Source organism: Microchirus variegatus, assembly GCF_963457635.1.
Source record: "Microchirus variegatus genome assembly, chromosome: 3".
In the NCBI taxonomy this organism is placed as follows: domain Eukaryota; kingdom Metazoa; phylum Chordata; class Actinopteri; order Pleuronectiformes; family Soleidae; genus Microchirus; species Microchirus variegatus.
This window is the reverse complement of record NC_139804.1, coordinates 11749294-11772907: the sequence shown is the minus strand read 5'-3', so window position 1 is coordinate 11772907 and position 23614 is coordinate 11749294. Positions and strand designations below refer to the sequence as shown.

Below are 23614 nucleotides of genomic sequence, written 5' to 3'. Positions count from 1 at the left end.
ATAATTATGTAACATTGCGAAAGAGAGGGGAACCCAAGGATAATAAATGGCTAATTATGGGATTTCTGGTAAACAGCTGTCATGTTCAGGCAGATCCTGCTTCTAATATCGTCTATCCCTGGAGGTTTGCAGAGTAGAAGAGTGAAACAAGAAGCAGGAGGATCATAAAACGTGTTCGCAACACACAGAAGCCAAAGAACAAAAACCAAAACAGATGGGAACTTCTTAAAAAAAATCAAAGAATAATATTCAATATCCAGTTTGAAGAATGTGGGGGAGGAAATGTGTGTATGAGAGAGCTGCTGTTTGTCTAACCTCAGAACAAAGCACACACTGTGCCATCATGCTAATAGTGATCTATGCGGGGAACACCATGCTTTGGGATTTTCACTTCATGGAAACTCACCATGGTTACACTGAATGAGCAAGGCAGACAGCACAGCAAGCAGCTACCTTTTCGATTACCAACATTGCAACCAAAACCTAACACTGACCCTGAAATCAAGTGTCCTCAAAAAAAAGATCCTTTGGAGGTGCGAGGACTGGCCAAAATGTCCTCAACATCAAAACATCCAAAGTTGCTTTTAGTCCTCACAACCAGAGAAACACAGACATGAAATCTGAATTTAATAATTATACTCTTGCAAGGGCCAAAGATAAATAAATACTCGGGAAATCAGACAAACGGTGTCTGTGTTCTTTTAGCAAGCACTTCTTCTGATAATTCTCAAAATTCATACATACCAGGTGGATTCAAATCTACAGTTACATTTGGACTTATTTGAATAGGACCTTTCTTTTGATTCACATTCACCACAACAACAACAACAACAACAACAACAACAACAACAACAACATACTATATGGATTAGTCATCAAACACTAGCAATAAAGCTGTGTGTGTGGAGTGCTGTGAGTGGAACGTACCCCGCAGGGAAGCAGCAGTGGCGTCCTGAGGCTCAGTGAAAGCTGCCTGGTTGGGCAGACTGTTTCTGGAGCGGGTTACTGACTCCAGCTGGGAGGCCCGGCCCAGCAGGGATGCTGCATCGAGGACTTCCCCTTCTTTGGCTTCCAGGTCTGACTTGGAGGTGGTGAGTGGCCGTGGTCCAGCTGGAGCACCTAGGCGACTGGGATCATTAAGGCAGGCAGCCGTACCACTGTCCAAACTCAATACTCTGGCATGTGTTTTGGCACTGCCTGTGCTGGGGGTACGGCGGGAGGCCCGTCTCCTTCCTCCTACTCCTGCCTCAGATCCTGTCACAGCTTTTACTGTGGAGGAAGAGGCTGCACCGCCTCCAGTGTGCTTGGCTTTCAGGGCCCGGTAGAGGCCCTCTGGTGAGTGGCAGGAGCGGGAAGTGGTACTAGATGAGCTGTCTGCGCTTTGGTGGTTGGTAGAATGAAGACTGGAGGCACAGCTGAGTTCACTCTGATCACTGGAATCCTCCTCTCCACCTCCAGTAAACACAGCACTACAAGGCTTGGCCATGCTGCGTTTAGACATGTAGTCCCGGTGACGACTGGCGTCAAAGCTGCTTGCCCTTTTCTTGCCAGAACGCCGGCGTCCACTGCGCCCTGTTGACAGGGAAGAAGTCCTCTGAACAATGTTTCCTGACTTTGGTTGAACGTCCATGTTCACTTGCTCCTGCTCTGTTGCAGCTACATCAGTTGAGCCATCTGCTCGGGTCCTGATGCCAGGCTCTTCCTGGCATCTTCCAGGTTCTACAAGCTCTTGGACTGCAGCTGATGGCGTGTCAGCAGGTTGTTTAGAAGTCAGCTCATTGGCATGCGGGTTTTTATTGGCCTCCCTGGAAGTAAGTTTGTTGAGGCCTCGTGAGCTAACGCTGCCGAGGCTCGTAGTCCTGCCATCTGCAGGAGCAGATACAGCATCTCCTCTGTTCCGTACACGTTCATCCCCTGAAAGAGAGAGCAGGCTCTCCACGTGTGTAGAGCTGGTCTGCTCACTATGAAAGCTGCTGACAGTGCTGTTGGTGTCCCTATCTGTGCCACTGCAGTAGCTCTCCGTGGACCCACTACTGCGAGTACTCAAGCTCCTCAGGCTATCAGCACTGTGCTCCCCTCCCTGGGACTTCCCTCCTCCACTGAAGCCTTTCCCACCACCACTTACATCCACTTGGTACAGTCCTGAACTACCTTCCCCTGCTTCTCTAGAAGCTGAGCGAGCAACTCTGCATAGCTCTTTGTGTTTGTAGCAGTCTATTCCAGAGGTGGAGGGCACAGCTTGGTCCTGCTGGTACAGCTGCTCGGGCACTTCTCTGTCACACACCCCTGACCTGTATGGTCTGGCAGTCTCCAGCTCACACACAGGGTCAAGACCGCCTCTTCTAGGCGGAGGGTACAGAGCAAAGTCTGGTAAAGACGGGTCAGGGAAAGCAGAACCCGCTGAGCTAGAGGTTCGAGTGAGGCCCCGAGAAAGGAGTTCTTTCCTAAAGGTCTGAGATTGCATGGATGCGTGACTGGTTACCTCGGTGTCACAGGAGGAGTGCGACAGGCTGAAGTGATAAGCAGCAGAGTTAAATACATCAGCAGGCTCCCGGGACAGCTCTGAAGGACACAGGGAGGTTGAAGGCTGCAGTGAGGCGAAGGAGTCATTGGGAACAAGGCAGTACATCTTGGCATCTGACAGCAGATCTAAATGGACACCAAGAAATGTTTGAATGAATAAGGTGTCAAAATACAACGCTCACACACACAAAAATATGATATGAAAAATGACGTTTACCGTGATCATGACTAAAGCTCTCAACAAGAGTCAAACTGATGTCATCGGAGGTTTTTCCCATCTCTCCTGCAAAAATCAGTAGGACAGAACTTAAGATTGGACAGGTTTCAGACCACTATTCTTGTCCTCTGTAGCAAAGAGTACAGTAAATCCCCTGCTATTATCTAAGCAGCAGGGGTATACTGCTATATAACCCTTATATATACACCAATTGTGTTATAACCAATTCCCAGTGTCTTAATGAATGCTCAAATCAGCATGATAGAATGCAAGCCGTGGGGGAACACTGACATAACTTCTACATCTGTGATTTGTTTGCAAGTGGCTTGAAATAAAATTTGATGAAGCAATGAGGTGCTCACAGGTTCCTTTCATGCCTTGATGGCTACATGAGATAACTTTTACAACAAAAATAGACCGAATTCGAATTCGGATTGAATTTTGCCTGGCTATACTTCACTGGAGTCTGTGATGGACATTTGAGTAGATGGAACCAAAGAGGAGAAAACCATTTAAAAGCTTAAGCCCAGTAGAACTCCTGTCCCACTTTAGACCATTTCCAACCACCAACTAATTAGAGAACAAGCTGAATTATTCAGACAATGCAGCCGCTCTAATGCTCACGACAGCAAATCCAGAGTAAAGCTCCAGGTTCAATTATTGTGTCATTTTCTCAGCGTCTCAATCAAGAGTTCTTGAAGAATTACTGCGAATTACACAGTAATAGAATTTTGTGGAGGCCGTGCACAGAGAGATGCAGCAGTGCTGGACTTCTTTCCTCTCACGATACTTACACTTAAATGCCTTTTTCATTTTATAGTTCATGTTGAATCCCTCAGGGCTAACTACTAAAATAACTGCTAAAAAACAATGTTAAGATTCTCTGTCTATAATCTCCTTCTTTAATCACTAATTTTACCTTAGGCCTTTAACAACAACTCACCACTAGTAAAGAGGATGGCTAATATTTTACTAGAAGTTGTAAGTGACACTGTGCAAACAGTCAATCGTCCTCATCCGGCAGAAATTAAGGATAAAATAATCATGTTTAAATAAGTATTGGAGTATAAGGATTGCATGAGTGTGTTTTCAGCCTAGAATGTATATTTAGTGTATATCAGGAGCTGGGTCAGCTCTGTAGATGCCAAGGTTTTGGACCACAATGTTCTTACAGTAGCCCACAATGGACAAATGAAGCATATATTATCCAACACACTTGAAAGGGAAGACTTAAGTGAGGGATATTCAGCAGCAACCTGTAACCTCTAAATGTTACACACAGTATCTTTAAATGTGTAAATAACTTACAGAAGCACAGAAAACAATGATTTGAAAAATTATATTTGTATACACGACAAAGTATGTGCAGTCATCGTTACCTTTGGCAACTGTTCTTCCATGAATGGACATAATCTGAAATTAAATAAAAAAGATAAGTCAGCTCAAGTTTGTTTTTTGAAAGCCTTTGGTCCAGAAATCACAATGACATTGTGGGTGATCATTACTTTTATCACAGAGTAAAGTTTTGGCTTCTCTCGACTGATTGATGAACCACGGACAAGACACCCATGAGGATTCAGAGCTTAAATATATCTCACAGAATAAAACAGCGCCATAACTTTGTATATTTAAGAGAATATCAGGTGACCGTGAGCTGCTGCATGTCGTAGAGATCATATGAAACCCTGTGTGTTCGTAGTGCATTCCATTTACGTCGGAGGTCACAACTGGGAGTAATGTCACCTTCATACTGACTGCATTCAAAGTGAAAAGCCGGGAACATGGACACAAATGCGTTTTCTGGTTAGCCACTGCTAGCAAGCACAAATTAACAACTTGGCAGCGTGTCCAAGGATCAAAAAAAAATTGACTTAATGTGAAACAAATAAGACATAAGTGCAATTAACAGTTAAAGTAGCAGAGTGTTTTTGATGCAAGTGGTAGCCATGTTGGAATCCTATGTCAGGGTTTGTGAGGTTGTTTCACCTTTCAAGGCCTGTGCATACTCTGCAAGAACAGAGACGTGTTCTTTTTCTTGAGGTGGCAAGACAACATTTCCGCGATAACCACATCCATTTCAAATTTCTGGCCAATCACACAATATTTGTCGGACACCACACAAGACAAAGGTTCTGCCCCAGATTATGTGTCAAGAACAAGTGAGAAAATGCAGGAAAATAATGACGTCACTTTTCTCGCAGCCCTGGTAGAGAGAACACATTTCTGTTCTTGCGGAGCACAGGCCTTAAGGGGACATTGCAGTTGAAACTTCAGACTAGGACATTTCCAACTATAAATGGAACGCACCATTACACACGTATATACGCATGCAAACTAACAGCTACTTCCACAATTATAAAAGATAAATTCATTTAAACTTGGCCATTTTCTCCTTAGGAATCTTCAAGCCGTTTGTATTTCTTTAAAGTATTGTCAAAAGAAAACAAATTATATGTATGTAACAGTATGTAATCAAGACAGAAGTATGAACAAAACAACAGATACTGAAGCCTTTCATTTTTACTTTTGATGACTTAATTAAATGACCAACTGATGATTTGTTTGACTGCCAAATGAACCACATTGCCAGTATTTTGACAGATAATCTAAAATCTATATTAAAAGGCAGTAATGTATGGCAATAATGACATGAACATATGCAAAAACAAAAGCAAAGAAGAGTCAAAGCCAGTAAATCCAAACAATACTGGATTAAGACGTTCAAGAAAATCAGCTTCAAAAAGAAAGAAGAAAAATTGTATCCGACACTTTTGTTAAACAACGATTTTTGGTGAGAAACACTGGATGTTTATAACCATTGTTTACTTACACGGGAAGTTCCACAGGGTGCATTTGAATGGGGAGTCATTTTGGACTCAGCTGTACTTCATGTGAGCCAAAACATTGCAGGACCTCACACTTAGCAGAAACAAGATGGACAGTAAATTAAACAGACACTAAGTGTAGTTCTGGCCTGAACCAGGAGGCTAACTGGTTTGGCGCATTTGCTGTCATTTATTTGAAATGAGTTGCATTAAAAAGAAAAAAAACATTTGCCTGCTCTTGCTGAAAAGAAGGAAGAGAAGGGTGTAGGTCATTCAATCAGGGCCGTGTTACTGGATATGAGGTTTGCAGCAAACCACTGCTCTGCTCACCTGCTGGTTAGACTCCATCCCAATATAGGAGTTCCTAGAACTGCAGTCCACTGGAGGAGTCTCTTGCCTGATGAAATCTGCCATCTCAATACCCCCTCCAGGATCCCTGCACACACACATACACACACACAAACATATTATTTATAGGCACAGTGCAGAATAATATAAAACTTGCATGTCACAGTTATCCTAGCCAAAATATTTGCAATTGCAATATTACTACAATAAAAAAATGTGGGTTTGGAAACAGAAATTGGACAGAGCCTTGTGTCTGTACTTCAAAACTTGGTTTGTATCCATTTGCTTTTTACAAAACATTTTTTGAAATCTTATGAGGAAACAGATGATCTATATTTATTTACATTACAATAACAAAACTTACTTTTCCAATTTATTTTTAAATTTTTTTACAAGAATCTAACAAGGTGCAGGAATAAATGGAAAGGTGCAGCTCCCCCTTGTGGCACTAAATAAATCACAAGGACTGTATGTTGGCGAGCTAGACAGCATTTTCATGTCACCCACATAAATTATTCACAATTCTTTCCATTCATGATTATCCTGTTAATGGACATTCACTAGAATTCAACTCATCATTTGATTTTGTCAATATCTCGATAATAATATTGTTGATTGTCTCGTCCCATACAGCCCTTTTTACGTGCTTCCTCCATCAACAAGTCAACCTGATTCAACACAAAAAAAGCACATCACTTAACTTAAAAGACTTTCAAATAGGCCTCGACTGTCTCTCTTCAGCTTATATTTAGCCCAGAAATGCTTGTTTAAACAGCTGGTATGTCAAAAACAAATAACTTGCAATGGATTGTCTATAAATCAAGTTCATATGCCAAACATGTTTCATTATGGATCAAACCACAACACAAACAGAGAGTCATGAACTACATCACATATCACGTAGTTAATGAATGGGGGGGGGGGGAGACCAGTGAGAGTAAAACAAGTGGGTGGTGATGTAAAAAAACAACCAACAACACATTAATCAGCTTCAGCTCAGCTTGTCTGCTCTACTGTAAACTCCAACAACCTGGAATGTGACTCCAGATGTGTGGGCAAAGCAGCGACTGCTCCTGTGGTTGAGAGCGCTTGAGAGCGCTTGAGAGTGCCTTTTCCCCTCTCTCAGCGTCCTGCTTAGTGCTCCCTCCGGAATGTGAATATGAGTCACCTCTTCAAGTCATGGGCAGTAAAACAGTACAAAAAAGTCACTGGCATTTGTTCCTCTTAAAAAAGAGCGCAAGTATAAAAAAAGTAAAGAAAGACTGGCATTTAAAGTTAGAGAACAGCACCAAGGCTGAAAGCCAAAGTGTGGGACAACGCAATTAAAAAAAACAGCAAGCAGAAATATATTTTAGAGCTGCAACTAACGATTATTTTCGTAATCGATTAATCTGTCGATTATTGATTAATCGATGAATCGCTTGGTCCATAAAATGTCAGATAATGTTAAAAAACGTTGATCAGTGTTTGTCAAACAAACCTGGAAATGATGATGTTCTCGAATGTCTTGTTTTGTTCACAAACCAAAATGATTCAGATTTCTTTGTTATGTGGAGTAAAAAAAACAAGAAAATATTTACATTTAAGAAACTAAAACCATCAGAAATCTTGTCTTAATCATGAAAAAAGCTTCAAACTGATTATCGATTATCAAACTAGTTGCCGATTAATTTAGTAATCGATTAATAATCGATTAATCCACGAAAGCTATTTTTTACCTTTTTTGGCCCCAAATTATCCCTTAAAAAGCATTGGACATTGTCTGTCAGTCTGTGTGCGTGTGTGTGCGTGCATGCACGCATGCTTTTTAGCTTATGAATGGCGTTGTGTGTTGGAAATGTTTGTGGCAGATTTTGACGCCTTGGAAAAAAATAAAAAATAAATGGGTCACATGGTGAACTCTGTGGGAATCTGAAAGCATGAAAGAATTATGGATTAAAAAATCAAATCAAGAAAAGTTTTGTCAAATAAGGTTGTTTATAACTTACATTTTATTTTATTATATATAACTCGATGAGCAACACAGACACATCAAAACTGAAACTAATGCCGATTCATCTGTGCTGTCCTGTGTATACAGTGGTATGCAAAAGTTTCATGATTTTCCTTTATAAATAATTGGTTGTTTGGATAAGAAATGTCAGTTAAATAAATCATATAGGAGACAAACAGTGATATTTGAGAAGTGAAATCAAGTTTATATGATTTACAGAAAGTGTGCAAGAATTATTTAAACAAAATTAGGCATGTGCGTAAGTTTAGGCACCACAAAAGAAACATTTTGTGCATCCTCCTTTTGCAGAAATAACAGCCTCTAAACGCTTCCTATAGCTTCCAATTAGAGTCTGGATTCTGGCTGAAGGTATTTTGGACCATTCTTCTTTACAAAACATCTCCAGTTCAGTCAGGTTTGATGGTTTCCGAGCATGGACAGTCCGCTTTAAATCACACCACAAATGTTCAATAATATTCAGGTCTGGGGACTGAGATGGCCATTCCAGAACGTTGTATTTGTTCCTCTGCATGAATGCCTTAGTAGATTTTGAGCAGTGTTTAGGGTCGTTGTCTTGTTGAAAGATCCAGCCCCAGCACAACTTCAACTTTGTCACTGATTCATGGACATTGTTCTCCAGAATCTGCTGATATTGAGTGGAATCCATGCGACCCCAACTTTAACGATTTAAGATTCCCAGTTGCGCCATGCGTAACGCCCCTTGTTTTGCCCAAATAACTCTATTTTAGTTTCATCAGTCCTCAGCACCTTATTCCAAAATGAAGCTGGCTTGTCCAAATGTGCTTTAGCATTACCTCAAGTGACTCTGTTTGTGGTGGGTGCAGAGAAAATGCTTTTTCTGCATTACTCTTCCATACAGCATCTCCTTGTGTAAAGTGCGCTGAATAGTTGAACGATGCACATTGACACCCTCTGCAGCAAGATGATATTGTAGGTCTTTGGAGCTGGTCTGTGGGTTGACTGTGACTGTTCTCACCATGCTTCACCTCTGCTTATCTGAGATTTTTCTTGGTCTGCCACTTCGGGCCTTAACTAGAACTGTGCCTGTGGTCTTCACATTCCTCACAATGTTCCTCACTGTTGAAACTGAGAGCTTAAATCTCTGAGATAGCTTCCTGAATCCTTCCCCTAAACCATGATGTTGAACAATCATTGTTTTCAGGTCATTTGAGAGTTGTTTTGAGGCTCCCATGTTGCCAATCTTCAGCGAAGATGCAAAGAGGAGAAACATTTACAATTGGCCTCCTTAAATACACTTTCTCATGATTGGATTCACCTGTGTATGGGGGTCAAAGGTCACTGAGGTTACCAAACCAATTTTGAGTTCCAATAATTACTGCTAAAGGTATTGAAGTCAATAAAATGACATGGGTACCTAAATTTGTGCACATGCCTAATTTTGTTTAAATAATTATTGCACACTTTCTGTAAATCATATAATATATAAACTTTATTTCACTTCTCAAATATAACTGTGTTTGTCTCCTATATGATATATTTAACTGACATTTCTCATCCAAACAACCAATGATTTATAAAGGAAAATCATGAACATTTACAGGGGTGCCCAAACTTTTGCATACCACTGTATATGTGTGTTAAATAACCAAATGACCAAATTCATATTCATGCGTCTACACACAGACTATGAAATAAGACGCAAATGACAAGACAAAGTGAATTAAAGCAGTACACGGTGTACCTGCCAATACATATATCACTAGTTTATGGGTTGACCAGGAAGTTTGACATGTATAAGGAAAGACACTTGTTTAGCCTCAAGGATGCACACAAATGTGTGTTTATGTGAGAAACACTGAATGTAAACAGGACTTTGTTTAACGTGAAGCCCACAAGGCAAAATAGAAAAGCAAGGAGCTTTCAGTGGAAAAACACAAGCATTAATCTTGTACTGTGTTTTCAAACAAAGCTTGACAACAACACTCTTGTTAACACAAGAGTGTAGACAAATTAAATGTAATTTAAGGAAGCAATTGAGTAAATGTAAATTTACACGTACTTACACACCTTGACCTAGATAAGTGTGAGTTTCTCTTTTGCTCCAAATGAAGGTACAACGTATCAAAGATACACTTCTGGTTTAAGCTGGATATGACTCTGGAACTTTTTAAAGCACAATAATGATTTTTCTGTCTTGTGTCTTTTTACATTTCATCACCAGATGACTCAACCCTTGGCTTCAGCTCTGATAGACAACTGTGGATTACATCACATTAAAAAGGGATAAATACAAAATATTAGTGGTGGGAATCACAGGGTACCTCATGATACAAGATTATACATAGTCCACGATACTGCGTTCAAGAGCCCATCCAAACCAGTTGGACATGGGACTTATCCTACCTCCAACTAGAAAAAGTGCACTGGAATACCTGTCGAAGTGTCGACCTACCCCGACTTAACCAAAATGACGTCGGAGAATAATGGCGGCTCCCATGGAGTCACATGAATAGGCTATAAACTTTACTTTTCTGTGTGTAGACTTGTTTTAAACACAGCAATTTTATCACAACTTGTTTTCCATGTTATGGCGTGAAATTATGTCGTTGTTATCTGTCAGCATGAAGATATGTAGGGCTACGGTAAAAGTATACTCATGACGTTACATATCGATATGTAACGCTTTTACATATACGACTCGCTTGTGTATGTAAGTAGAGAGTGAATTGCTGACAGTCAAAATGCCTCTTCAAACATAAATCTAAAGCGCCGAGGTAGGATAAGTCCCACATCCCATGTGTTTGGATGGGCTCTGGAACGCAGCATAATAATATCACGATACCACGACTCTGTGATATTCAATATATCGAATAAGACAATCATATAGCGATACATCGCGATACCTGTCTCAGTTAAGAAAACAAAACTTCCGTGAAAAGTTAAAAGTGCAGGATTTCTCTATTTATTCACAACATAGAGAAGAAAGTGCATTAAGTCTATGCATTGAATGTGGTTGGGGAATCTCTTAACATAGCTTTCTCCACCATTATTCTGCAGTAAACGCCCTCTTCTTCAGCCAGGTAACTTCTGCCCAAGTTTCCTGGAGAATGTACCGTTTTTGACTCATGGAATGTGACGACTGCTGCATCAGCTACCAACGTTAGCAGCTGCCCCGCATAGTCGCTGAGAGAGCCGATAAATGACGCGTTCTAGTCGAACGGGGACTCCTCAAAAAGTGTTTGCTTGTTGTTAGCCTGCCGTCTGTGGCTAGCGTTAGCCGTGTGGCTAACTTTCGACCTGTTAGCTCACAGTCCACACTGACTGTGTAAACACTTGTTTGTGACAAGAGACAAAGGGCAGGCAAAAAAGAAGAGCGCTGTCTTGTTGTTGTTGTTGACCTGGTGCTAAGTATTCTATGTTTATTTCGAACTGACATTTATTTACTGTTCTCAAATCGAAATAAGGTATTGTTTGGTACAGGTACCGAATTCCAGATACCGATACCAGTACCGTATCGTTTCAATTATGAACGGTACCCAACTCTATGTCTTAGCTAAAGTTTCCGTGACACAGAAGTAGCTGCATTTTATACCCGGCACGACGCTGCATACCACGCACATACAGATGCATCACTGTCCCACCATCTGTCAGCGATAGGTGGAGGTTTGAAACTGAAAGTGTGTTTGCTCAATACACCAGCGAAGAAATAATGGTGTGTTACATTTTAATGAGAGGTCGTAACTGGGAGTGACATCACCACCAGTCGAAAAGTTGGAAACAAATTTGAATGTTAACATATCTCTTGCTAGCCATTGTTAGCACCATTTGATAACAACACAAACAAACGGCATAACGTTTTCAACATTGGGAAAAACCTGTAGCTCTTGCATTCACTGTTGCCACCTTGGTGGTTTGTACACAGCGAGCAAGATATGCGCACAATTCTTATCTGAAGCATTACAGCGCCACATGCAGGCCTGGCATGTAAACTAGAGTGAGTCATTTTGGGAGGTTTGATGCAGGTCATTGAAACAATGATGCGTTTACAGAAAACTTTTTAGAATAAAAAAGACACAGATCTTACACGGGAAATTCTGTTTCCATGTGGATGAGGCCTTAATTCACTATGACAATTCTATGATGACATATCACAGTCATTTAATTACTTAATTTAATAGATTTCTGACATCCACACACTGTGTCATCACTGCTCAGGAAGCATGATGCCCTCTACCTATTACTCTATACTCCTACTCAGAATACTCTGTCACGAGTATGACTTACCCAGGGCCATTGCTGTCCTCCCGCCGGGTGACACCTCCATCGTTAGCCCCCTCAGTGCCGCCTCTGCTACCCTGGCTCTCTTTGGCCTGGTGCTCCACCACCTCCCCCTCATCCAGGGCATGGTGGAGGCGGTAGTTCACCGTCTTCAGCAGCACAAACATGGCAGCAATCACACCACAGTAGATTCCCACAATCACCATGGTTGGCGGCAGGGCCTAGGATTCGAGAAAGGAGGAGAAATGTTCAAAAACACCTACTATTTTACTTTCTAGGAATATAACATTTTTATTGATTTCTAAGTGTATACTTTCATTGTGTTATTCCTATTTTAAATAGGTTTATGCATGTTTTAAAGCCTTGCATTACTCCACTTAATAACAGTAATGTCCAAAATGACAACACAACAACAACAACATTTAGGCAGATTAATAACTTTGAAGTGAAGGTCATTCCCTCACGATGAGCAACAGCCTATACATCAAATGCTAATGATCAGTTGCTTGACTGATCAGGCAATCAACCTACAACCATATGCAACTACTTTGTTTATGAATCATATTAGACTGAGATCAGCTTCTTTGATGAGAAAATGTGCTGATCGTCATTGTAAAATTAACATTTTCAATTTTTTTTAGGACAAAACCAGATATGAACGGCAAGACATCACTCTCAACTAATCACAGAAGAACAGACAGCAGATTTATAAATAATTGAAATCATTTTGAATTGATGCCCTGGTGCTAGCGCAAACCAGCAACTGACAATTACTCGCTGAAAATATAATTACAACAGTTATTTATGATGCATGCCCGGGTTTTGAAAACTACTGCCATAAAAATAAAGGTAGGGAGTATCACCTGCTCCTACACGTCCACCACAACAAGGTGTCTGAGCTGCTGCGTCTCCACTGTCCTTGAGACATGTTCCTGCATCAGTGTGGGGGTTATTTAAAAAAACAGCAAAAAAAAAACTGCAGCAGCGCTTTAACCTGTGGCTCAATATAAACCACAGACCTGACCGACATATTTCCACTCCAGGAATAGAACGGCAACCACGAACCGATATGAAACATCAGCTTCTTAATATAGCGGGTGGTATGCTGAGAAAACGGCCATTTCCTGACATGAAGACATTTACTGATGAACTGCGATGATGCATTCACTGACAGAACTTCTATCTATGGATGATAGAGTGTGATAATACCCTTTGATAGCCAGTCCACAAATACAACCATGCATGTGTGTGTGTAGGAAGGACCTTTTCTGATCTAAACACTGACCTTATCAGGACCAGTTGTCCTCATGGGACCCAAAGCCTGGTCCTAATGAGGCTCTGATTAAGGTTATGAGTACTACGTAAATTGTGGTTTGTGATCTGGAAATCAAAACAACTGCATGAAGCCTGCCTAGAGTTTTCTGTTACGCCATATTTTGTTTATTTACTTCTTATCTTGGTTTTCATTTCACCAAGATCTAGATTTTACATTCTGTCTCATTTGAGCTTATAATTTTGCCAACACGTGCACCACACAAGACCTTGGGAATAACCTCATCCGTCACTTTATAAGAGACACCTTGTCAATCCGTACGAGTATGTCATATGGCAGCAGCTCACTGCATTAGGGCATGTAGGCACTGACTGTCAAGACAAAAACTTGAGTTCAAACTGAGCATCAGAATGGATTATAAAGGTGATTTAACTTTGACTTTGAAAGTTCCATGGCGGTAGTCTGACTACTTCAGAAACTGCTGACCTACAGAGATTTTCATGCATAAACATCTCTATGGTTTACAGAGAATAATGCCAATGAGTGGCACAAATGTATTATTGATGCCAGAGGTCAGACAATACTAATTCACAATGACACTCATTGGGTACCACTTTATTAGGTACACATTAACTTTTTTTTTTTTTTTTTTAAGTGTCCTGACTGGTGATTTGAGTAATTCCAGTTAAACTGTCCAAATTACTTGAAGCCAATGCAGTGTCCTGATAATAGTAGCTGCTCAACGTTTGTCCTTTATGGGCAGTTTAGAGGACAAAAGTAAACACAGTGCTATTCCTTTGGAAAACAAAAGACCCCCAGATAAAGAACCTACACAAATAAACAGTCAGTCCTTTATTTGAATGGCAGATTAAAGCTGCCAGGTTGCTGTTACATCCTTGTCAGCTGTGATTTTGCAGTCACAGCTGGTACCTGCTGCTTCTTCTTCTGAAATCACAACAGACAGTAGGAAAACAAGTAGATAACAGAGCGAGTGGGGGAATAAGTGTGTTATCTGCTGTTTAATTGCCTGACGTGCAGATGAACACTGAATTTAAACAATAGAGCAGTCTGGTCCAATCTAGTTGGTGGATGGTTCACTCACAGACGAAGCATTAAGACATTATTCTGTTCATGTGTCCCTCCAAAAAAATATCTCATCTGACCGTAAACCTGATGATTAATTATTAAACTTCATTAACGGTCAATAGGTGCGTTTTAGGTGTCATAAGAGGTTTCCTGGGGGTTTAAAGAGTCATGTACATTGTTCGCTCCAGATAATAGACAGACCGTTAGTATCCCGTGACAGAGCGCACAGACACCGTGTTGGGTAACTTGAGTGAAGCGACAAAAACATCGAGTTAATGAGCTTTAAAACGGGGGAAAACAACAACAAAAGAGCGGCAGCAGTTGTAGTGGAGCTTACCATGTAGAGTGTGAAGGGAAAACATAGCAGGAAGAGCCAGATGTAGAGATGTAAAGCGTTGACGAACGTGTTCTGGTCTGGGTCGTAGTACCATCCGCCTGTGATTGAAGCCCAGACCCCCTGCCGGAGGATCTGGAGAGTCTGCGACCCCATGTTGTTTTAATCCGAAGCGGAACCGAGCAAGCGACGGCAACAACCGGGGCAGACACGCTGGCTAGTGTCCGCCAAACATGACAAACGCTGCTGTGTTTCCAGACACTGGCCTGAAAATCCCCTCTGCAGCCATCTTCTTCTTCTTCTTCTTCTTCTTCTTCTTCTTCTGTCTTCTTCTTCTTGTTCTCCTTCCTCTCCTCCTGTTCAACTGGACAACCAGCAGGGGCGCTCTTCTCAGTCCTCCAATGAGGGGACTCATATCCCACCACGCCCTGCGAGGAATTTCTTCTTCGTGGCTTCTGTGCGTGGCAGCTGTGGTGCTGCAGATGATACAGATAGCCGATTTAGCTGTGCTAATCAGCACATTTCATTAAGACGTTTTTATTATTTAAAAGGGACAGTGTGTACAATTTTTGAGCATGCATTGCCTTCAGTTAGCAACAAAAATAAATATATTAAGTTGTTTGTTTTGTTAGACATGGTGGTCCGAAATGGCAACCTCTGTATAGTTGACCCTGCTGCTGATATATATAATAAGGGTAATTCTGCGGTAATAAAAACAATTCATCAATCAGGAATGATACGTTCAATTATTTTATCCGCAATTTGGGCCAAATGACAAATAATGTTATCTAATTATTGTGTGGTAGACCTTTACAAACTGGATCAACAATAATATTTGTAACCCAGCTACTTAATGATAATGGTTACCATTGAACCAATAATTATTTTACCATAGATTTTTCCTGTTGGTATTGTAACTCTTTTAAGAGGTATAGTGGGGATTATTTGTTTGTTCATTTAAATTCTAACTCAGTGTTTCATCACTTACTGCTCTATGATAAGGTCTCAATTGTAAATATATTCACAAAACCCTTCTATCCATACTGTGCTTTTATTACTAATTAGTCAGATGGGGGTTCCAAAAAAATCTCCCATTTACCAAATTCATCTAAAAATAATTTTCTTTGTTCAGATCTTTAAATTAAAATGGTTCACACTAAAATGAAATGTGTATTATTGAAATAAATGTGACAAAATGGCGACACCTGCTGATGAAACCCTGCTACTTCAAGACAATTTATCGGTAGTTCGCAAAGGTTGTTTTTCCCATTATAATTATTATAACTAGGGATTATCATTAGATACTTAGTTTTTTCCTACTCTCTTAAGATGCTTGTCATCAATTAAACATGTCAGGATAGAATAGCAGATACTTTTTAATACAAAAAAACAAGTGAAAATATTTGTAACTGAAAAGTCTGGATCACAAGGCTTTTTTTTTTTTTTTACATTTCAGATGTAATAATCCTTTCATTACACATCATGCTGTGAAGCATAGTAGGAAAACGGTCCCATGAAGTCAGTAAACTGTAAATATCATGCTGATGTCAGTCGTAAACCGACACTGATGATGTCAGCCTATCAATTGCAAAAAAAACCCCAAAAAAACAACAACACTCATCCAAGAGGAAATTTCTGCTGATATCAGTAAGTTTAAAGCCCGTTTGTTGGTGCAACTGCCTGAAATGTCCATTATGCCAAACCTATTAAGTACATGAGACTAAGGTTACAGTGTAAAAGTAGTCCTGGCACTGAGAGGGGCCATTTCATTCTTAGCATCCTGTAAACCGATCAAATGAGCAGAGTGGAAAACCATCTTGTCGTTCTGGAAGATGGCAGGACATATTCCCTATCTTCTTTAAATTAGTGCTGTAGGACTTTTCACAGCGATATTCCATCTTCACAGAGAGCGACATGTGTATCCATCACTGCAGCCGTGCTCTCTTCTCAGGAGGAGGTTTACTTGGTGGAGCTGGAGCGGACGACTTTGTGGCCACTTCCCTCTCCTCTTGTTTTACAGTTTCTGTGGGAGGTTCAGGCTCCTTTTTCACCTCAACTGCAACACAAGAACATGCAATCATTGGAAAAGTTGAGGAATATTTGTGGATCGACAGTAAAATCTGAAATCTACATCAGAATCTCATGTTAAAATATCAATATATCCACTCTATATTGTGTTTTATTTATGTTATTCTATTCTATTATTCAATTTAACACTTAATTGTTCCATGTTATTTATAGTTAGTTTTTTTGAGTTTGTTTAGTTGTTAACTTGTTTCCATGTATCCCACTAGACTGAATTTGTGTCTTTGGTTTGTTTAGTCATCACAATTTGGAATAAAAAGCACAATGATGCATTTGATGAATTTGTTTACATTAATTTCAATATAAAGCAAGCAATGATGTCACACATACTCTACCATGTAACTTAAAGTTCAGACTATATTGTAATGACACATAACATACCAGGAATGGGCTTTTCTCCAGGCTTAGGCTGAAAGAGAACACAGAATACAGAAACATATTACATGGATTCTATCACATTTTCATGCAATAATTCTTATTCTTAAAGAAATACATTATTCTACACTGATAGCTGCTTTGAGTCAATGTTACAGCACCTGGTAAAACGTTGGTGGGAATTTTGACCTGAGGTCCAAAAGCAGAGTGTCCACACGGTGCCGCTGAAACAAAGAACTTGGCTCCTCTTTCTTCTTTGACTTTGGCTTTGCCTTTTCTGTAGTACAGGATTTTGTTAATCAAGTTGTCAACTCCATCGTAACTTGAATAACTCTTGTACCTTTCTACCATACTGTAAATATTCATGATAGTGTAACAGAAACTATTCTACTACTAAACAGAGGTTTAAAGAAGTTAAAAATCTGTACCTCTCTCCTCCTGGTCCTTGAAGTGCCACCAGTATCCTTTAGATGGGTGATAGCGGCAATATGACATGGCCTCATCAAACGCTGACTGGATTCCATGAACTGCAGAAAGCTAAAAGAGACACATTTGATGTAAATCACATTAAAATGATCATCAGTCCCACACACAGACAACCCCTATTAACACATTTTAGAGTGGACTTTTCAATGTTTATATTATAGGACAACAATTGATATCCTTACTGCTCTGGAGCTGATTACTGTCCCCAGGTCTGGAGCCTGATACACAACTCCTGCTATGATGTAGTAGTCCGCCAATGATATCACTGTAGAATAAAAGCGTCAGTGGAGAAAATTTGTTCTTGAGTTTTGAATTCAAGATAAATGGGCATTTCCAGCAAAACACTACATGAATATTCAACAGCATTATTCATGGAATAATGCAAGACTTTAAAAACTTTGAAATCATTGCTTGAACAGAAACCAGTTGTGCATCTTTTGAATAAAATCACTAATAGTCACATTCACTGATCAACCTTTTGTAATCAAAGGAATAATCAAATAATCCAGTATCATGCTGGTCCAAAGTACAAGCAAACATATGACAAGAGTGTAAAATACCATTACAATAAAAACAAATATACCTATACTAATGTTCAAATTATCCAAACATTAAGTTTTTTTGTTTTTTTTTTAATCACAAGTGACCACATTCCTGCAACTGGATACTGACAAAAAGGGCAGACCCAGTGTCATTAGGTCATCTGAAGTAAATTTCCCAGTTATTTGTCAGCCGTATTTCATATCATATGACATGTTTCTTAGAAGCCACACATCATCAGGATATCACCAAAAGATGCACTGTCTGCTGACTCATCAGCCTGCTGCCACAATTTAGTGCTTTACTGACAGCTGAATGAGATGTTACACTGCTCACCCTGTGTTGGTGACTGCCTCTGTTGTTTACGGATTATATAAAGAATTGGCTCCTGAGCATGAAGAAGAATGTACTCCACTCCCACCATCTGACTGGAGAGAGGAGAATAAAACATTAAAAACAGCAGCTGTTTGGAAACAAAACATGCAATTTATCTTCCATACTCATAATCATACTGTGCATCGTCGGTAGTGCTGGGCGGTATGACCAAAAATATATATTACGATATTTTTCAAAATTCTAACGGTTTCATGGTATATGACGGTATTTTTTTTTCATGCATAATCAGGTGTTCACATCATTTTCTACTGGTTGAGAACAGAATTACTGCAGTAGATGACATGAATACTGTAGAATAACTCCACACTAGTACAGGTTCACATGGCCCCAGAAAATGATGCTGTTTACAAAGAAGAGCTACTCGTGATTCTAATGAAGTGAGGAAACGGAATGCAAAGACAATTGCAGTCAAAATACAGATCTTTTACTGTGAAAATTCAAATATATTCGCATAGTATTTGCATCGCACATCTGGGGTGCGTTGCATCAGCTGCATCTGGGGGCTTTTCAGACTGTCAGGCGATGACAGCATTACGTCAATAACAGGACAAACTAATACAACGAGACATATCAACCTGTATATGTAGTTTATTTAAGGTTTAACATATTTCACAAAATTACAGACACAAAAACATGTAAATTAACTAATGACCAAGACCGCAGACCTCACTCACTCGCACTCGCTCTCATTCGCTCGCCCACCCGCCCGCGCTCTCTGTGCACACAGGTTTAAATGAACAACAAACAATGCTGAGTGCTGATCAAAGGTTCTGTGCAAGCAATTTAAGGTCCTGACTCTTGTTCCAAATATGACAGGCTTCATTCAGTGATTGGAACAAATATATTAACATTAATGAAACGTTTACATGCAGTGCGCGCCCACTCGCAAAGCAGACAGCTTGCGCCGCGGATGTTGTTTAATCAAATACAACGGTATGGCGGTATATAAAAAATTCATATCATAATGAAAATATAAACCGGTATTCGGTGTGAACCGGTATACCGCCCATCACTAATCGTCGGTGTTGCAATTAGGGTAAAGTAAGAGTGAATCAAATCCAGTTTAAGGCAACTAAATTGATCACAGAAGGGCAATTCTTTTGCAGTTTACAATCACACAAACAACAACCAATATGCTATATATCAGTATGAATGAATGAATGAAAGACAGATATTTGTTTTTTCATGTGTCCTGTAACGGGCACAATATAATTTTATGACCACTAGTAGAGATTGGTGACCTGCTTAATGTGTGTAAGATGAATAAACTTACTTCAGGTGCTCCAGAGTGAGCCGCTGCATCTTCACTACCTCATTATTGCAGGTCCTGTCATAGAAGGGGTTGCTTCTTTCCGAGAAATAATCCAGGACATTTCCAGGATTAAGAATTGGCACCCAGCCACTGTCCACCCAGGAGATCCCGAGAAGGTTGTCTGCAAAGATGAAAAAGTGAAGTAGGAAAGCTATTTAGTCAGTCAACTTCATATGGCTTTAATATTATCTACAGCCATGGTTTTCACACTGTGGCATATGTACCACAAGGTGGTACAAGAGCTTCCTCTGGTGGAGGAAAATCAGAAATGCTGCTTTACTGTACATACGCTCCATCGCTTAAGATTTTCTCCATCTTAATCTATTTAACTATACCAGTATGTGAAGTATATGTGAATGTTATTGGGAATAAATCTGCCTCCTGTGAAAAGTCTATACCCGACTTGCTCAGCCTACTTACACCACAGTATTTCAACATAAATGATAATGGTGATAATGGTGACTTTGAGAGCTCAATATCTTCTAAGGTGGTCGTAGCTATAAAGAGTTTGAGAACCACTGGACTACAGGGTGGATTAGACCACGTCCTCAGTTAATGTTAACTGTCACACTTCTGTTTAAAAGTTGTTGTCTTTTACACTAATCACCACTTATTGTATATATATATATATATATATGTGTGTATATGTATATGTATATATATGTGTATATATATATATCATTCGATCTCTAATGGGGTCCAGGGTCCAGTGAAAAGATTTCCAGATTCACCTATTAAAATATATACATACAAAAGAGGCTTCACACTTTAATGACTTGATTTTCATGTTGTAAATTGTAGATTACTACATATTATTGTATATCTTAAAATCAATGTAAATGTATATAGTAGATTATTCTTTATGTCATTGAGTTTGTACAGTATCTTTAAATTACGAAGCATTTCCAGAACCAGAGAAAAGTACTTTAGATTCTAATAAACGGACGTTTGAACGAAGCGGAGGAGATGCTAGGTATTGCTAACGTTAGCTTTATCTTTAGCCATCGCTAACAAACACTGTGGGACTTGTACGTTGTCAACGGCAGCTTCATATCAAACATGTTAATGTGACACGTAAAGTAAATACCACTTATATCACGATTTCAATAGCCCTGGAAATAACTTTATATCGAATTAAAACGCCGATTTAGCTACCTCTGAAATCCAACGACGACATGATGTCAACAAAGAGTCTCACACTGATGACGTCTCACTCCGCCTCACGTCGCCGTTTGATGACGCCATCTTGCTTTCCTAAATACTAGATCAAAGCTAAGAGGGCTGAAGTCACCTTGGCCATCAAAATATTGATTAATGTGCCTTTCTATGCTTCTCGTGGAATATCTTTAACATATATAAAGTGTACAACAAGCACATAAGGAAAGAGCTTCAGAACTATAACAATTTTTCACTCAAAAGCACACCTTTCATAATCTTACATAATATTTACCCATGTAACACAATCATTTCCAAATTTGTTGACATTGATGCTAAATGCATTTTTTGTGAAACTGAGCCAGTAACAGCTTTACATGTGTTTTATCACTGCCCTTTTCCTTTTGTATTTTGGAGAGACATAGAGAAGTTTATTCAGAATAGGATGATTCATATTATAGAAACTACCCCCAAAGATATTGTCACTGAATTTAAATGTAGCAGCAAATCTGTAAGTCACATGACAAATCTTTTTCTTGCATTTGGTAAAAAAAAATTATTTGTTTGCTTGCTTATTTACCTTTTTAAAACTACATTATCTATTTTCATATAATTTATTCAGCAAATATGTGTATGTATATCTGTATTTTTTGTGTCATCTGATATGCACATTGTTTTATATGTATATTGGCTATATGAAAAAAGAGAAAAAGGAGGGTATTTCTCTCTCTCTCTCTCTCTCTCTCTCTCTCTCTCTCTCTCTCTCTCTCTCTCTCTCTATATATATATATATATACATATATATATATGTATATATATATACATATATATATATATAATATAAAACCAGCCCAGGTCCATTTCTTCTATGTTTGAAAAATTAATCCGTAGATTATTGATGATAAAATATGGTAAGCATATGAATCAATACTAATCGAAATACATATATATATATATATATATATATACATATATACAATGTACGTATATACTGTATATACTATATACATATACATATATATATATATATATATATAATATATATCAAAATGGTTTTTTTTGCATTTTTGGAATCCAACTCAGTAAAATTGTAGGCACTCTTTTTATATATGCTTCTTTCTTGACAACAATTATTTTACCTCTAACCCAAAATAAATGCACAGTCAGAAGAGTAAAGTCAAGCTTCAAACAACCAGTCACATTTAACAGCTTTCATGGTTCACAGTCTTTATTTTTGATTAGCATTTGCTCCAGAGAGCTGAAATTCCAGAGACACACCCAGACAGCTGAGTTCACTCACTGCCCTGCAGTCAGCGTGTGACAGGAGGACAGAAGACAGATAACCAAGTTCAGACACATTCTGTGTTGTTGGAAAAAATACATGAAAAACAAGAAGCTTTTGTGTCAGAGGATATGAGGGGTGGGTTGACCTTTATTCTGCCCCCGACCTGCAATCATAACAGTGACTTGTGTAACACCATTACCCTGAATGGCATCACAGCCTGTCATCAGAGACTGCTGCCTGAGTCTCACTACAGTGGCTGTGCAGTAAATGAGCAGTCAGTAAGAAAGACAGGCTGCACATGATCTGATTGTTCTGAGTGGAGAAGATGACTGCCTTCCACCACTTTGTGATGAACATGCACTGATAGGAATATCCAAGAGGTGGTTTATATTCACTGCTGTGAAGAGCTCCTCTTACTGCTTCTACCCATTTAACAAATGAAGACTGCAATATTGGATTTTCTGAATGTGATTGCATGGGATCATTATCAGTAGCTACACTCCCTCAAAATGGTTTATGTCTTTTATTTGGCGATGGCGCTTATCAATACAAAATTGCAACAAGAGTAATTGATTTTGAGTCTATATATCTATGCAACACAAATACAATTATTATTATTATTATTGGGTGCTATTGCAGTCAATTCGACCACTGCGTTGAAAATGGCTGACAGTGATTAAATAATCATAATAATAATAATAATAATAGATAAATGAATCTCTTTATCTTTATATAGATAAATGAATCTAAATAATATTTAGATTCATTTATCTATTATTATTATTATTATTATTATTATTAATAATAATAATAATAAATTAATGATTAAACTGCTGTTCTTCATCCTTATCTATCTATCTATCTATCTATCTATCTATCTATCTATCTATCTATCTATCTATCTATCTATCTATCTATCTATCTATCTATCTATCTATCTATCTATCTATCTATCTATCTATCTATCTTCATGTTCAGTTTATAAACTGATAATGACATTATGGGATTGATAAACAGATAATGAAATCAAAGTTCTTCTCTTCCTGTTGGACCATCGCTCCAGCATTTATCGACCAATCGGCTCATCACAGAGGAAAAATACTAGAGGAGGTTGTAGACGT

General features: G+C 39.1%; 2 protein-coding genes across 2 annotated transcripts in view; both read right to left on the bottom strand.

The window, feature by feature from the left end:
* The window catches only part of pcnx1 (pecanex 1), a gene marked incomplete at its 5' end in the record, with an annotated part of 46865 nt that extends 31850 nt beyond the window's left edge, over positions 1 to 15015 (bottom strand). Inside the window, 6 exons of the mRNA XM_083886077.1 lie at positions 928 to 2649; positions 2741 to 2806; positions 4120 to 4153; positions 5896 to 6001; positions 12173 to 12387; positions 14863 to 15015. Of these exons, the coding sequence (XP_083742203.1) occupies positions 928 to 2649; positions 2741 to 2806; positions 4120 to 4153; positions 5896 to 6001; positions 12173 to 12387; positions 14863 to 15015 (2296 nt within the window). The remainder of the gene's footprint in view (positions 1 to 927; positions 2650 to 2740; positions 2807 to 4119; positions 4154 to 5895; positions 6002 to 12172; positions 12388 to 14862) is intronic.
* Positions 15016 to 16287: 1272 nt separating this feature from the next.
* Positions 16288 to 21245, bottom strand: med6 (mediator complex subunit 6). The gene is made up of 8 exons (XM_083886619.1): positions 21209 to 21245; positions 20015 to 20174; positions 18682 to 18773; positions 17988 to 18070; positions 17748 to 17856; positions 17481 to 17596; positions 17326 to 17353; positions 16288 to 16915 (listed from the first exon to the last, which is right to left on the bottom strand). Exons 1-8 carry the CDS (start codon positions 21228 to 21230, stop codon positions 16785 to 16787), a joined length of 741 nt encoding a protein of 246 aa, XP_083742745.1. The 5' UTR covers positions 21231 to 21245; the 3' UTR covers positions 16288 to 16784.
* Positions 21246 to 23614: the final 2369 nt, after the last annotated feature.

Bases quoted from the DNA above. Each gene is read 5' to 3' on its own strand.
- med6 (XM_083886619.1), bottom strand. From the start codon at position 21,230: ATGTCGTCGTTGGATTTCAGAG. The intron at 18,774-20,014 runs GTAAGTTTATTC...TCCTCTCTCCAG, and splicing joins CTCACTCTGGAGCACCTGAA to TCAGATGGTGGGAGTGGAGT. The intron at 18,071-18,681 runs GTGAGCAGTGTA...TTTATTCTACAG, and splicing joins GAGGCAGTCACCAACACAGG to TGATATCATTGGCGGACTAC.